The 15,111-nt window shown below is 49.8% G+C and overlaps 1 protein-coding gene across 1 annotated transcript; it reads left to right on the top strand.

The window, feature by feature from the left end:
- The first annotated feature begins 983 nt into the window (after positions 1-983).
- PSMC4 (proteasome 26S subunit, ATPase 4) lies at positions 984-12,218 on the top strand. Its single transcript, XM_035117729.2, has 11 exons — positions 984-1,044; positions 4,131-4,229; positions 5,938-6,124; positions 6,614-6,760; positions 7,302-7,411; positions 8,436-8,529; positions 8,697-8,864; positions 10,465-10,541; positions 10,904-11,072; positions 11,801-11,856; positions 11,966-12,218. The coding sequence occupies exons 1-11, from the start codon at positions 1,009-1,011 to the stop codon at positions 12,077-12,079; spliced, it is 1,257 nt and encodes a 418-aa protein (XP_034973620.1). The 5' UTR covers positions 984-1,008; the 3' UTR covers positions 12,080-12,218.
- The last annotated feature ends 2,893 nt before the right edge of the window (positions 12,219-15,111 follow it).

Here is a 15,111-nt window from a genome sequence, read left to right on the forward strand (position 1 = left end):
GTGCGCACAGCCCATAGAAAGCAACGGAGAAATCCCAGTATTGTACCCTGCCTGTTACTGAGCAGCAGGCACATCCATCCCCGAAGCAGATGTATCTTTCTAACTTGAGTCTTTTAATTTCGAGTGGAAAAGAGATTTATTTGTTAAGACGTTAAAATGCGCCGTTTTCTGTAGGCGCAAACTGCCCTGGTCCGGGAGGGGACAACGCTACCGAAGCGACTTTCATTCCTGCAACCGGTGCGGCGTTTTGCAAGTCCGGATTATGAGTTTGGGGGATCCAAACCACTCCACGACCCCAAGTGCAACCTGCTGCAAGATTAACAGAGGGGCCGCAGCGCAGGGCTGGCGCGAGCCGATTATCAGCATCCAACAGTGGACTTTGCTTGCATACTTACACACCATGCCTAGAAAACGCACACGCGCCCCAGAAAACACCCTGGGAGCTAAGTTTAAGGGTGCTGGGAAGCATAGCTCTGCAAGGAGCAAACTACAGTTCTCGGGGTTCTCTGGCCTGAGTGGGAAATGTGCTTTAATATATGCACGCAACGCAAGCCCGTGCATCTACCACTGGAATTTGCACTGTCGGTGGTCATTAAACGATTACAGGCTTCGTCCCTGCAAGAAGCGACGCTCCGTCCATTCGACGAAACGGGCTCTTAGCCCTCGAAAGCAAACGGCCACGAAGAAACAGGGCGCCACAATTACTCGGAGGCGCCACAATTACTCGGGCCTCCAAATGTGGTTGGGGCTCCCCAGCTCCTCATCCAACAATCCGAAAAGTCCCCCGCCCTAAGTCCCGTTTCCAAATAGGCGAGTCCCGGTTGCAAAGCGGCAGCGGGGCCTACGACTCCCATCACCTCTCCCCCGCAACCCCGCCGGCTACTTTGCCCGCCCCCTCATCACTTTTCTCGAAAAAGGACTACATCTCCCGTCAGCCTCTCTGCCAGCTTCCGGCAGCTTCTCCCGGAAGCGGCGAAGAGAAGAAGCCTGGCCTTGTTAAGCTGAGAAATGGAGGAGATCGGGATCCTGGTGGAGAAGACGCAGGTACGGGATGCCAGGACGCGCGTCGTGGGGGAGGAAAGGCGGCGCCGGACCGGATCTTCCTCCTTCGCCGTCCTCCCCCCCACCGCCTCTGCTGCTTTGGGGCCGAGGCAGCAGCGGTGCTGAAGCCCTGGAAGGCCGGCGGGGGACGGGCGAGGTGCCGAGTCACTGCGGGGCTGGTGGGGCCCTGGAGAAGGAGGACCGTGATCTTTTAGCTTTTTGCCCTACTGGACCCCACTTCCCCCGGCCCCATGGAAAGGCTTGTAAGCAGCAGCCCTGAGATAGGAGTCGGCCCCATTGGGCACAGGGGCGCAGGGAGGTGCCTTGTGCCCAACCAGGACACTGGCCCACCTGGCTCAGTGTTGTCTGCACTGACTGGCAGCGGCCAGGCTTTCCGGGGTTTCAGGCAGGAATCCTCTTCCAGCCCTGCCTGGGGATCCAAACTGGGATTTTCTTCTGCACTCAAAGCAGATGCTCCTCCCAAGGGTGTCAACTAGTAGTAAGCCAGGTAGGTAGGTAGCCTCACGGGGCACAGACCTCAGAGGGGGGTGGGCAGTACCGGCCTTAGAGAGGCACAGTTTTTTTAAAAATAAAAAAATAACGGATTACATTTTTTGTTATGGATTCCCAATACATGTTTCACTTGTACGTTCTGAACCCGGTTTCTCAAACTTAGAAAAGCTTGCGTACGCACAAGGGATGCTGCGGAAAGAGGCTTCCGGTTGGCTTGGCAGCACTTGACCCGAAGGAGTCTGTGACAAAATTAGGAAAAGGCACGCAGAGTGATATTTTGATGTGCCTGAAATGGAAGCTTTTAAAAAGTGACTTGAATTTTAAAATCTCAGTTCGCAAGGTTGTTAAAAATGATTTGTGTGCTAAAACATTTTCTTTGTAGTTGAGAAAGGCAGTCAAAGATGGTTGTAATTACTTATTCTTGCAGTTTAAAATACATTTATCGGAACTATGTTTTTTGTGCTTTCCAATTTTTCTACAAAACATGTTTCTGAAAATTGAAGTTAGCATTTATTTATTTTTTGTGCGGGTACAAGTAGTTAGCCTTGCCTAGTGAGCAAAATAGTCTGGCACCAACACTGGCTTTACCACTGAGCTGTGGCCCTTACCTTGTGGGACTTCCCTCTGGGTAGACACGTATTTAGGTTTCCTCTGTCAGGCTCCTGCTTTCCTTCTCCTGCTACATCCCATTGCTAATTAATCTTGCCCTCATTTAAAGTGTTGCCAGATCTCACTTGTGAGTTTTTCCAGACAATAAATGATTATTGTGGTTCGGCAGATGCTGGTGTTTCAGATGCTGCCTTAAACGTAACAAACAAACAATTCAAAGTGTTGCTTTTGACCCATAAAGCCTTAAACAGCTCATGACTGCAATACTTCAAGGACCACCTCTCCCCATATGAACCAACCCGGACCCTGTGATCATCATCTGAGGTCCTTCTTCACATGCCCCCTCCCTGGTGGATCCGGAGGGTAGCATCACGAGATCAGGGCCTTTTCAACATTGGCTCCTCATTTGCGAAATGTTCTTCCTTTGGAGGCTCACCTGGCACCATGGTTACATATCTTCAGGTGCCAGGCAAAAATAGGTAATGATTGTCCCCTCAAACGCAAACTAAGGTGGTTGAGTTCTAATTAGTTTAGATGTGATACAGACACTGGCCCATAAAATCAGGGACGCTCTGGACTAGACATGGGCAAACTCTGCCCTCCAGATGTTTTGGGACTACAACTCCCATCATCCCAAGCTAACAGGACCAGTGGTCAGGGATGATGAGAATTGTAGTCCCAAACATCTGGATGGTGGAGTTTGCCTACGCCTGCTCTGGATGCTTAGAAGTATAAATTGGTAGAAAAAAATCTTTTTGTTTTTTAATCCACCCTTCCCCACTGATGAAACCTTCAGAATTTGCAGAACGCTGAAGCTGACAGTTGCAGGTGGAAGAAAAGGAAACTGAGATGGGGAACAAAGAGGAAATTTGCCTGCTTAGGCTCCTAACAACTAATCATAAGCATCTTGGAGGAGTGCATAAGGGGGACATCAAATCTGAGTACCCTAGATAATGCCTTAGGAAAGGGAGAGAAAAACACACCTCTTTCTAGCCCCTTACCCACCCCCTTGCAACTTTCTGCCTGCCTGGCCAGAACTATCGGGCTTCTGTTTCAGGCTGGCTGAAGTTTAGAACAAGAGAGCTTTTTTTAGAGGAGGGGGGTACGCAACAGCGTTGTGTTGCACTCTGATTTGTGGAACAACAATAATTAACATCAGCGTGTTGATTTGGACTTTGCAAAGTGCTTGGTGGTTTATTGTCAGGGGTAGGCAGGTGTCCAAAGGGTGGGCAGAGAAGGATGATCCAGGAGAAAGGGCCAGCAATTTGTGGGGTTCTACACCTCCCGTGAGGCAGGGGGAAGGGGAAGAGGTCTGGCAGTCAGAGTCAGGAGAAGAGAAGGAGGAGGAGGAAGAAGAGTTGCAGGAAGGTGCAGAGGAGGAAGAGGCAGTCCCAGAGAGAGATGGGAGCTCTTAAAATCTCCTCTATTCCCTCCCCAGCTGTCTCCAAGGAAAACAAGGGGCTTAAAGTGACAGGAGCAGCTGGAGATGCTACACAGGAGAAGTTGTTTGTTTGTACACACCACAAGGGTGTTTAAATGTGCTGAGGGAAGCATGGTCACACAGTTGCTCCAGCTGTCTGGGTTGGAGCACAGGTCTGAAGAAGGCAATGCCTAGCTAGCTGTTTAGCAGGAGCAGTGCCTGGGATTCTCGCCCCTTAGGAGCTGATATAATCGTGTTCTTTGCCAATAAACTTCCAGTCGCGTGTCCTCATTGCTGGGTTCGGGACATTTATTTTGACTCGAACAGCGGAAGTAGTTTTCATCACAGCTATGCCTTTGGAATTTGTCCTAAAGTATTTAAAACTGGAGGGTCTCTCCGTCCGCCAAGTCACAGTTTAAGGCAGAAAATCTTATGCACGCAGAACTTGTGACATAGATACAGGTAGCAGAACTTAACCTCTGATGAAACCTGTGTAGGAGGAAGCCGCAGCAAAACATTCTAATTTCTTTGTGTTCCCTGATTCTAGGATGAGCTTCCTGCTCTCTCCATCTCAAGGCCTCAGACTGGCCTCTCCTTCCTAGTTCCTGAGGCTGAGGATGTGGAGGACCTGTACAGCCGTTACAAGGTGAGCTACCTGATGATCTTGTTCAGCTGTGAGGTTGTAGCGCTCTGTGTTTGTGGCGCTGGAGGGAACTGTTGTGTGGTCCTTTGCTTTAGAACAGGGGTGGGAAACAGGAACGTGTTGGCAGGCTGGATCCTAAGCTCCCAGGATAGCTCAGTTGGTAAGGCATGGTTCTCTTAATCTTAGAGTTGTGGGTTCGAGCCTCACGTTGGGCAAAAGATTCCTGCATTGCAGAGGGTTGGATTAGATGACCCCTATGATTCTATGATTTGTTGGGAGTCACTTTGCTGGGTGGACAAGGCCACTCACCTGTCAATCACCTGACATCACCATGTAACTCAGCTTCAAAGGAGAAAATCAGGACCGTGGGCTAAGTGCCCTTGCTATTCTTTTACAAACACTGCCCGTTAATCCCTGCTAAGGCAGAGGTTGGCTGCACTTGGGAATTCCTCAGTGCAGCTGATCCCAGAGGGATCTCAGTTGATCAGTGGTGCCTTCAAATCCTGCTTTCAGCAGGGATTAACTCCACTTCCATCCAGGAACTCCCAAGCAGGACCAGTCTTTGGGGCTTGCTCTTGGTGCCAAATTCAAAAGGTGCTGAATGCCAGCAGTGCTTGCCATGAAAAGAAATCGGGAGCACACCTTAAGCCTCCAGATTGTTTCTTTGCAAACACTTCACCACCTGCTGCATGCGTGACGTCACATATGATGAGAGACCCGCAAGTCAAATATTCCCCATTGACAAGATAGCAGCAGAGCCACAGAGGTTTTCCAAGACCATCTCCCATTATAGAGGCAAACTGGTGGAGCAGTAGAAGAGTTAGGCGCACCATTGCTGCAGTGCCATTTTTGACGGAGAGGTGCAAGGATGTGTTAGAAATTGTTTCTGGCCTGCTCTGTCGGAATTAATTTTTTGTGGAATGTTAATACCTTGCAGAAAATAATTTATGGAATTTACTGCCGCAAGGTGAGGTTGAATTGCGTGTTGTGGATCATTATGAATGGGATCGAAAAGAAAACTGCCGTTATTGCAGTGTCTTTAAGCAAATGTGATGGCACTGGGAATTCTGTGTACAATTTGAGTTACTGCACCTTACTGTATATCGCAAATGTCTTTGTATTGTTGGTCTCAGGTGTATGTTGTTGACTGGAGTGTGAGCTAGCTGCTTAGGAATTACTGTTTTTTCTTAAGGACTAGGAAGTTGAACAGAAGAGGTACTAAGGAGGGGAAGTAAGGGCATAGAGGAAGATGTTCGGGTCTGCGGGGAAGGATTATAATTATTCTACCTTTCTGAAGGTTTTCTCCGTGACTTTCTTAAAAAAAATATAAATCGATATAATTCAGATTCTGCAGTATGTAGAAGATCTCACACTCTTAAGACCAGAAATTCCCAACCTCCCTGGCTACACAGCTTGTCTGCTATAGTTGTAGTGTTGAGGGGGCAGTGGTGTCCATGCAGAAGTCTGTGCTTGCTGCATATGGAGAAGGGCTTAGTTCAGTTGCAGAGGATCCGCTGTACATGCAGAAGGTCCCAGGTTCAATACCCAGCATCTCCTGGCAGGGCTGGGGAGAGACCTCTGCCTGAAACCCTGCAGAGCTGCTGCCAGTCAGGGTTGGCTAGATGGAGCAGTGCTCTGTGTAAGGCACCTTCCTACGCGTTCATACGATATCATGAGTAGTAATTCAGGATTTCTGTGTGCCTGCCTGTAGAAATTACAGCAAGAGCTGGAGTTCCTGGAAGTTCAAGAGGAGTACATCAAAGATGAGCAGAAGAACCTAAAGAAGGAGTTTCTGCATGCCCAGGAGGAGGTGAAACGAATCCAGAGCATTCCGTTGGTCATTGGCCAGTTCCTGGAGGCGGTGGATCAGAACACAGCCATTGTTGGTTCCACCACAGGTACGGTCCCTTCTTTTCTCCTGCCCATCTACCTGCAATGGACCAACTCCAGGTTTGAGGAGGCAGTCGACAAAGTCCGCTCTGGCAGGGGGCCCTGCTCTGTTTGTGTGCCCCAGGTAGTGGTGGCTAATAGCAATCAGCAGCATTCTGAGCTGTATTGAACTGCTGAGGACTGCCATTCAAATTTCCCACAATGCCCCGGAGTGACACAATGCCAGGAGCATTGTGGGAAACTTAAATGGCAGCTAGACTCGGAGACCTGGCACTGCTCAGTGTGTGTGTGATTTGGGGAGGGCGGGAGAAGTAAAGGGAGGCAAGTATTGTTTGGCCCTGCCAGGGTGCTGGGGCTCTGGCAGCTGCCATGGGATGCTAAGTGCGGATGCCAGCCCTCCCCTCCCCTTACATTGCAGCTTGAGAAAAAGAGCTGGCTTGTCTCCCTGGTGGCCTCTGGTTCCAGTCTTTTATCTCATAGCTATGTCTCCACTTCAGGCTCCAACTATTACGTCCGGATCCTGAGCACCATTGACCGGGAGCTGCTGAAACCCAACGCCTCTGTGGCCCTGCATAAACACAGCAATGCCTTGGTGGACGTATTGCCCCCTGAAGCCGACAGCAGTATCATGATGCTCACTTCAGGTAAGGCAAATCTCCTTTGGATCAGAGAGGTGAGGCCTGTTAATGGACTGCCTATGGGCAGGGATTCCAGGATGCCTTCAGTAAGAAGACAGCACTTGCTGTCTTCAGAGTCCTTGGTGTGGGGAACCTCAGAACCGCAAGTCCCAATTTGGCTTGCAAGGACATTCCTTGCAAACCCCACCTACCTGCTGCACACCTGACAGGCAGGTACTTGTATGGCTGCGAAGGAACAGTTGGGAGCTTAAAGTGAGCTCCTGGTTGCGCTTTCTCTGGAGCAAGCTGTGCTCGCACTGCCCATCGGATCCAGGAGCATGAAGCGGTTTACGTTGGAACTGCGGCTCCCAACGGAGCTCCAGCATGTGCTGGCTGGGGCTGATGGGAGTTGTAGTCCAAAACAGCAGGCAGGGGTGGGGGGAAGGCTGCCCAAGGCTAGGAAGACAAAGGCCCAGTGGAATCAAGGTAGCACTTGAAAGAATGTAGCAGGGTAGGAAGAGATCCAAGGGCAGGAAAACACCTGAGGTCACATCCCTTCTCTGAGCAGATCAGAAACCAGACGTGATGTATGCTGACATTGGTGGGATGGATATTCAGAAGCAGGAAGTGAGGGAGGCAGTAGAGCTGCCCCTTACCCACTTTGAACTCTACAAACAGGTACGTGATCTAAATTTCTATGCCGGAAGTATGTGCAGTGTGTGTACAAATAGGCGGTTATTCATGTATCTATAGTTATCTGCCACTTTTCTTTTAGAAAGCTCGCGGTGGCTTACATGGGGCTCTTCATGCTTGCTTAGCTTCAACAACAGTGATCCTAGAACGCTGCCATATACCGTCAGACCACTGACCCATCGAGCTCACTATTTTCCACTAACTGGCAATGACTCTCAAGGGTTTCAGCTCAGGGACCTTCACAGTGTTTTCTGGAGGTGCCAGGAATTGAACTTGCAGCCCTCTGCATGCAGAACAGAAGCTCTGCTGCTGAGCTACAACCTTTACCCTTAATGACTCCCATTAATACTTGTTTGCTTGGGACAGGAAGTGGGTGGGGTGGAATTGCAGAGAGAACTGCATCCTCCGCACTGCATCACCTGTGTTCATTTTGCAAAGAAGAAAGCACACGTTTTCTCCTGCCCTAAGCTGGATCGGTCATCATATGTGTGATTGAAAAACACAGCAAAGGGAAACCTCCCTTTTTGCATATGCTGGTAGCTATCAGTCCTGCGTTCCCACCTTCTGCCTTTTAATATTTGGGCTGCTTTGTATACAGAACATCTGTGCCTTCTTGCCAGTGGAGGGAGATCCCCAAGCAGAGCCCGGATTGCTTCCTGGCTATTATTTCTGGATATTTTACATGGGTGCACACAAAGATTTACTTGTGCATGCCCTTCTCAGTGCTTGGACCAGCCCTTAGTCCAGCCGGTGCCCAATGCAACAATATCATTGAAGCAAAATCTGGATGTGGTTGGTGCATGGATGGGAGGCTTCTGGGTGTAGCGACTGGACCATCTGAGGCAGGGATGGGGAACCTGTGGCCCTCCAGATGTTGTGGAACTGCACATCCCATCAGACGCAAGCAGCAACTTGGAAGTGGGGTTTTATTCTGTTGAGAGATGTGACAAGGGCCCTTGAGATGGCCTCTTTTGTTGTTCTTTCGTCACCCTTCGGCCCTTTTTTTCAGATTGGCATTGACCCTCCGCGGGGGGTGCTGATGTACGGCCCGCCTGGTTGTGGGAAAACCATGTTGGCTAAAGCAGTGGCTCATCACACCACAGGTGAGCAGGGCACCAGTTCTCTTGCCTTGGATACGTCACTACCCAGTTGGGTGTAGGTTTGCTGGCATCCCTTGGTCTTCCTGAGGTGGTGGCCCTGTTAAGATGGGTTTCCCTGGGAGACCGCGGAATGCCAAAGGAGCTAGGTCTAACTCTGCCTTTCCCTCCAGCCGCCTTCATTCGGGTAGTAGGATCCGAGTTTGTGCAGAAGTACTTGGGCGAGGGGCCGCGCATGGTGCGGGACGTCTTCCGCCTGGCCAAAGAGAACGCCCCAGCCATCATTTTCATTGACGAGATTGACGCCATTGCCACCAAGCGCTTTGATGCCCAGACCGGGGGTGAGTTGGTGACTGGGGAAGAGGGAGCTGAGAGGGAGGGCTCTTGGGCAACTGTGGCCACCTGAATAGAGGGAAGGACTAGGGAAGAGCAGCTTACATACGATCGGTAAAAACAGGACAGTCCTTGCCCATAGGATTACAGTCTTAACAGACACAGCATGAAAGGAAATGGGATGGGGGAGGGAAGAGGAAAGCAAATGAACTCTGATCAGTTATTACAGTTATAATGACCGGCAGGAATAGAAACTTTTCAGGGACAGAAGGAGCAAGGGGGCTGGGCTGTCATCAGAGCCAGTGCAGTAGTCCTGCTTCCCAGTCTCTTCCTCTGCTGTAACCTCAAATATATTTGGGAAATACCACCTGGAGGAAGTTGCTTTAACTTTTCACCTGCTGCTCCAACCCCCTTGACTAGACCGACCCCCCCCCCCCAGCTGATGAAAACAGCCAGCAAATGATTGGGGAAATGGTGAAGTTCCCTCTTCTGTTTTATACAGCAAATAAAAGTTTGGGAATCCTGTGTTTGTTGCGTAACCCCTAGTTTCTGCCGGAGTCCGGCCTCTCCAATGGTGTAGGGCTGCTGCAATTCCTGCTGCCCCCTCTAGGTGTTGCTCAAACCTTGCAGTGTCACAATGTGCTAGAACCCTGGGCTTCGGTGGTTCTTTGTCAGTTGAACACAGTGACCCCTGCATATGATTGGCCTGTGAGAGCCAAAGGACAAACTTGGCCCTGGTAAGGCTAATGCTTCTGCTATGGGGGAATATATTTTTTCCAAAAAGGACATCCAAATTCTTCAACTTGCGTGAATCGGGCATATTTTGTGCGGGTGATCACTTTATTTTGTGTAGTCTGGTTTGCAAATTTTGGTCTGTTGAGCAAGAAATAGGATGGCAGCTGGGTGTGGAAGAAGCAGGGAGGGTTAGGAGGGCTGTAAGCTAAGCAGTAGGGCATTCACTTTGCATGCAGAAAGGTCCCTGGTTCAATCCCCAGCAATGGAAATGGGCATAGACCACTAGAAGTCCTTGCTTTTCTGTCCTTGTATACCAGGGATGGGGAAACAAATGGCACCCAACTGCACACGAGAAGGAAGGGGTTTAGCAGCAGGCTTGGAGAAACTTCACATATTACAGAAATGGGAAACATAACCAAGGCTGAGGGTATCCCAAAACAGTCCAGTAAACCCTGAGCATGCTCAGCGGCCTGGGGGGGGGGGGGTAGGTGAGAATGGAAACCTATAGTGGCAGACTGGAATGGTGTATCCTGTAAAAGGACATGGCTGTCTGATTAGAATGCCAGACAGGCAGACTCTACACCACAGCATCTTGTTTGTGGGTCTCGTATCCTCCAAACCCTCAATGGGCACTGCTAAGACTTCTGCAGTCTTTTCTCTGCAGTAATGAGGACTTGAAACTTGGACAGCTGTATAAATCCTGAGGTTCTCTGAATGAAGGCTTAACAGGCCAGTGTAGTGCATTCCAGGCTTGCACGATATCCCGGAAGATGGGTTGGTAGCGCAAATAAACTTTGGCTATGGCGGGGTAAGGAAAGGGCAGCTCTCTCTTCCAGGGCGCCCCAGCTGATAAATTTCTTGGTCTCTCTACAGCTGATAGAGAGGTTCAGCGCATTCTCCTGGAGCTACTCAACCAGATGGATGGCTTTGACCAGAATGTTAACGTCAAGGTACATTGTGTGGGGCAGCAGCAGCGGGGGGTGGGAAGGCAAGGGGAAGGGTTGAGTGGCTTGGAAAGGGAATTCCCCTCTTTAGCATAAGCTCTGGATTTAAAGCAGAGATGGGGAAAGCTGTGGCTCTCTAAATGTTGTCGAACTACAACTCCCATCATCCCTGAGTTTTGGCCTGGGCCCCTTGGGAGTTGGAGTCCAGCAGCATCTGGAAGGCCACCAGTTTCCATCCCTGCCTAAAGGGTTCCAACAAGTGTTGGCTTTTCTCCACTTAACTTACCAAACTCAAATTCACAGTCTGCCATTAATTTTTTGCATCAAGAAGTTGGGTTTAATGGTGTTCTCTCTTGGTTCCCTTCTAGGTGATAATGGCCACGAACCGAGCAGACACCCTGGATCCTGCTCTGCTCCGGCCAGGACGCCTAGATCGTAAAATTGAGTTTCCCTTGCCAGACCGGCGCCAAAAACGGTTGATCTTCACCACCATCACCAGCAAGATGAACCTGTCTGAGGAGGTGGATCTGGAGGATTGTATCCTTCCGGACAGTGCAGTGAGGAGAAATGGGTGGAGGGCGGGGGGGACTAGAAGAATGGCCAATGAGCTGACCTCAAGAGATGTTTTGTTTGTGTGCCCCCCCCTTTGACCTGCTAACAGAATAAAGTTTCCTGAACTAATTTCTTGTTTTTTAAGGTTGGATGGTAAAATACCCCTCTTACCCACCAATCCTTCTGGCAGTGAATATGGGGAGCAAGCCGGTGCTATAAAGCCAGGGCAGGAAACCTGCAGCCGTCCAGAAGTTGCTGAGCTATATAGCTCCCATCATCCCAGGCCTTTGGCCATAATGTCTGGGGATGATGGGAGTTGGGAGTTCCACAACATCTGGAGGGTCAACAGTTCTTTATCTAATGCTGTTAAATAAAGGGGAATGAAGAGCAAGAGGCCAGTTTGTAACCGTAGCATCCTCGAGCACAGGGGTTGGCAGCTAGGGTGTACCTGTCGCCTGACTCTTCCCAGCTCCCACTGCCAGCCTCCTACCGTGGAAGGGCTTGCATCGCACCCGGCAGGTGCTCCCCTTAGCAAAAAAAATGCAAGATTAGCAGCTGCCGATAATCCCTCTGACGCTTTTCTCATTTCAACGGGAGAGGCGGCAGCTCCCAATGGGGGATTTTGCAGTCATATAGGCCAGTCTTCTCCCCTTTTCTAGAACGGCCACACGGGGCCCATTTGCTCCTGCTCTTTCCTTCACTCTTCCTTCCAGATGTGGCACGGCCGGATAAGATCTCTGGAGCCGACATCAACTCCATTTGCCAGGAGGTTAGTACCGCGTGTTAGACAGCAGTTAGTACTCCCCTTTTAAAAATTCTTTTACTTCCTGCTGATGTTGCCCGTTCACACTTTCTCCCCTCCTTCCTGTCTCCTTAAGGCTGGCATGCTGGCTGTCCGGGAGAACCGTTACATTGTGCTGGCCAAGGACTTTGAGAAGGCCTACAAGACTGTCATCAAGAAAGACGAGCAGGAGCACGAGTTCTACAAATAAAAAGATGGGAGAAGCAGGATGGAGACGGAGGTGGTGGTCTCAGTCTGTGGGGGGCGGGGTTTTTTCCCGGTATGTCTGGTGTTGGTGTGTGAGATTTATCCTGTGAATAAATAATTACCCAGGACTTTAGTTGCTCCCTTCTTCGGTGGGGGTATGAGATTACCCTCTCCTTAAGACTCAAACCCCACCATCACCATCACCCACAGTTTATATATGGCCAACTCTTATGTAGCATTTGTTCCTAAGCCTAACAGGGAACACTGTTGGGTGAGTTTTCTACAGGGGTGGCCAACCTTTTTAGGGGATGCTCAGGGCCCACATTCACATTTTGCTAACACTCTGGGGGTTGCATGCCAGGAACAGGTGAAGCCACCCCACACTTGAGCATGCACACTTTCAGATGATCAATTCGATAATTGGGGAAAAGGAAGGTTTCATCGCCACCACCGCGCTGGGCTTTCCTCACCTCCTCCTTTCTCTTTTTGCTGTCTACACCAAAAGCAAAGGATTCCTTTCAGGGGCAAGCAGAACAAATTGCTTCAGGAGCCAAATCAGTCCCCTGAAAAGGCGGGCGGGCGGGTGGGGAGTAGCTGGCTCTGTTTTACAGCGGTGAAAGGAAGGGTATGGAGAGATTTTAGCTCCACGATGGAGCACGCACCTGGCAGGCCAAAGGTCCTGGGATTGCCAGTTGAAATGAGCAAGGAACCTCTGGCCCGTGTTCCAGTCCCGTTCTTGCTAGGGGGTCCTGTTTGTCATTTCAGAATGGGGAGATGAGCACTGCAATGCTCCGTGGTGGGAGAGCACAGCATGTCCATGCATTTAAAAGTACCAAAAAGGTCTTGTGTAGGCAAAGGCGCGGCTTCCTCCCTTCTGAGTTGCTTTGGACATAATCTGTCACTAGAGGGAATTGCTTTACCCTGAACAACACGACGGGCAGTTAAATAAAGACAGGAATGGATTTTTTCCCCTCCGAACTGTTGTGAAGAGGCACAGAGTGCAGCAAGGTGTGGTGACAGCTTGTAGTTGAAGCTGGTACTTCAAAAGGATGCCCCTTTTATATTTCTTAAGAGCTTTTTATTGCAACGCCAAAGTGACATCTGGAAAAGGACCCTGCTCACTATGCAACAGCGGCTGCTTGTTCTATTTTTATGTTGTCCAACCTGCAGCTAAAAACAATAACGAAAACAGTCCGAAAGAGATGCAGCTGCACAGCATTTGCTCTCCCATCTCTCTATATACCGTACACATGCTTTATATTTTATTCTGTAGTCTGGTACAGGAAAAAGGTTTCTTAAATGTTATGGCAGTCTCTTGAAGGAGTCAATCCTTGAACAGAAAGAAAGGTTTTTAAAATATTGCATTACATGTGATAACTGGCTTACAAATACAAAGAGGCCTGTGTTAAGAACCACAAAGGTTTGAGGATATGTTTGCTGCTCGTGCAATTATCACCACCTGCCTTCTGCATTTTGCTCCCTTCTCACTGTTTACAATCTCCCTCCCTGAATCATGTGAATATATTTGTAACTCAGGATAATGCTTCATGCGCCTGATGAAGATGGACTGTACTCCACGACGCTTCATGCTGCAATATATTTATTAGTCTTAAATATGCCACAAGACTCTTAGCAGTGTTTGCTGCAGTAGACTTAAATGTGACCTTGTGCCTGTAGCCCTTTGAAGGGGCTGTGGAAGGCAGGAGCCCAAGCAAAGGGACACCTTCCTCAATAACCTAACAGTTACAGAACATGCTGTTCTTTCTTTCCTCAAAAAATGCAGGCTCCCACACTAACACATGGTAAAACAAAGAGGCGACAAATGGAATATAAGAATCCATCTTGTCCAAAATCCTGTTTTCACAGTGGCCGAACAGATGCCTTTAGGAAACCCGCAAATAAGACCTGAGAGCAACAGCAACTCTTCCCCACTTGTGGTTTCTGTAGGGCTGTGCGCGCACACACGGTTCCAGCCCCGAATCAATTCGGGGGTTGGAGCTTCCATTGCATCTTCCTCGCCCCCTATACTGTAAAGGGCAGCAGGGCCAATCCCGCTGAGCTCTGCTCCCCAGCGTGTTCTCTGGGGCACATGGTGAAGCAGACCCCTGCAGCCTGTAGTATTGCACCCTGCGTTCACCCGCTGCTGAGCAGAAACTTCAGTCCTGTTCGGTTTGAAAAATGTACCTGTGCTCCCTTGCTGGCAGCAGGTGCGCACGGCTAAAAGGTCCTTCCTGCCCGACACCCTGCATCCTGACACTCCTGGATCAATTGGGTTATCTAACTCAGCTGGGGATTTGGAATTTGGCATAATTTGGGGCACAGCCCTAATTCCCAAGGAGGCCTACTATTATCTGATAGTGGAGGTTAGAAACACTGATAGCCTCATTCCCTGCAAGTGTATCTAACCCTCTTTTAAAGCCATTCGAGTCATGGCCATCAAGACATCTTGTGAGAGTGAATCCCATAGTTTATAACTATGCACAGAGTACTTGCTTTTGTCTGTCCTGGATCGTCCTTTTCCGTGCAAACAGCAGGTGATTTATTAACGGAAATGTGGGAGGGCAGGAAGAAAACAAGTCGACCTATTCTGTCAAATGCCAGAGGAAACGGTGCATTGCTGGCGTGATGCCAATATGACGTGTGCCCGTGCACCATGGATGTCTGATAAGCTTCCAGGCAAATCTCGACTTGTGTTTACTTTGGGTTTATTGGCTTGCAAAGCAAACATGGCTCCATGCTCACTTTTCTTTTGGGACGGAAGGGGCACGTGCCGGGCAGAAGCAGAGCCAGGATCTCCCTGCTCATCCAATTCTGCATTTGGCCACCAGCTCCAAACTCCCGTCGGCCATTCTGACTGGGGCGGATGGGAAGCAGGAGCCTCCGATCTGGAGGGCCACAAGCTGTCCAAACCTCTCTTTTAAGTCCTTGCACAATGCCTTTTATTTCAGCGGCAGAAAAAGTGGCGCCGTCCGGATTTTGGTTGGACTACATTTCCCACCAGCCCAGGCCAGAAAGGCCAAATAAGGGTGATGGGAG

This window comes from Zootoca vivipara, chromosome 6 (genome assembly GCF_963506605.1).
Source record: "Zootoca vivipara chromosome 6, rZooViv1.1, whole genome shotgun sequence".
NCBI lineage: Eukaryota > Metazoa > Chordata > Lepidosauria > Squamata > Lacertidae > Zootoca > Zootoca vivipara.

What these genes read in the sequence shown, in the direction of transcription:
- PSMC4 (XM_035117729.2), top strand. Translation starts at nt 1,009, where the DNA reads ATGGAGGAGATCGGGATCCTGGTGGAGAAGACGCAG. An exon ending in CTTTGATGCCCAGACCGGGG is followed by an intron (nt 8,865 to 10,464) that starts GTGAGTTGGTGA and finishes GTCTCTCTACAG; the next exon opens with CTGATAGAGAGGTTCAGCGC. An exon ending in ACCAGAATGTTAACGTCAAG is followed by an intron (nt 10,542 to 10,903) that starts GTACATTGTGTG and finishes GTTCCCTTCTAG; the next exon opens with GTGATAATGGCCACGAACCG.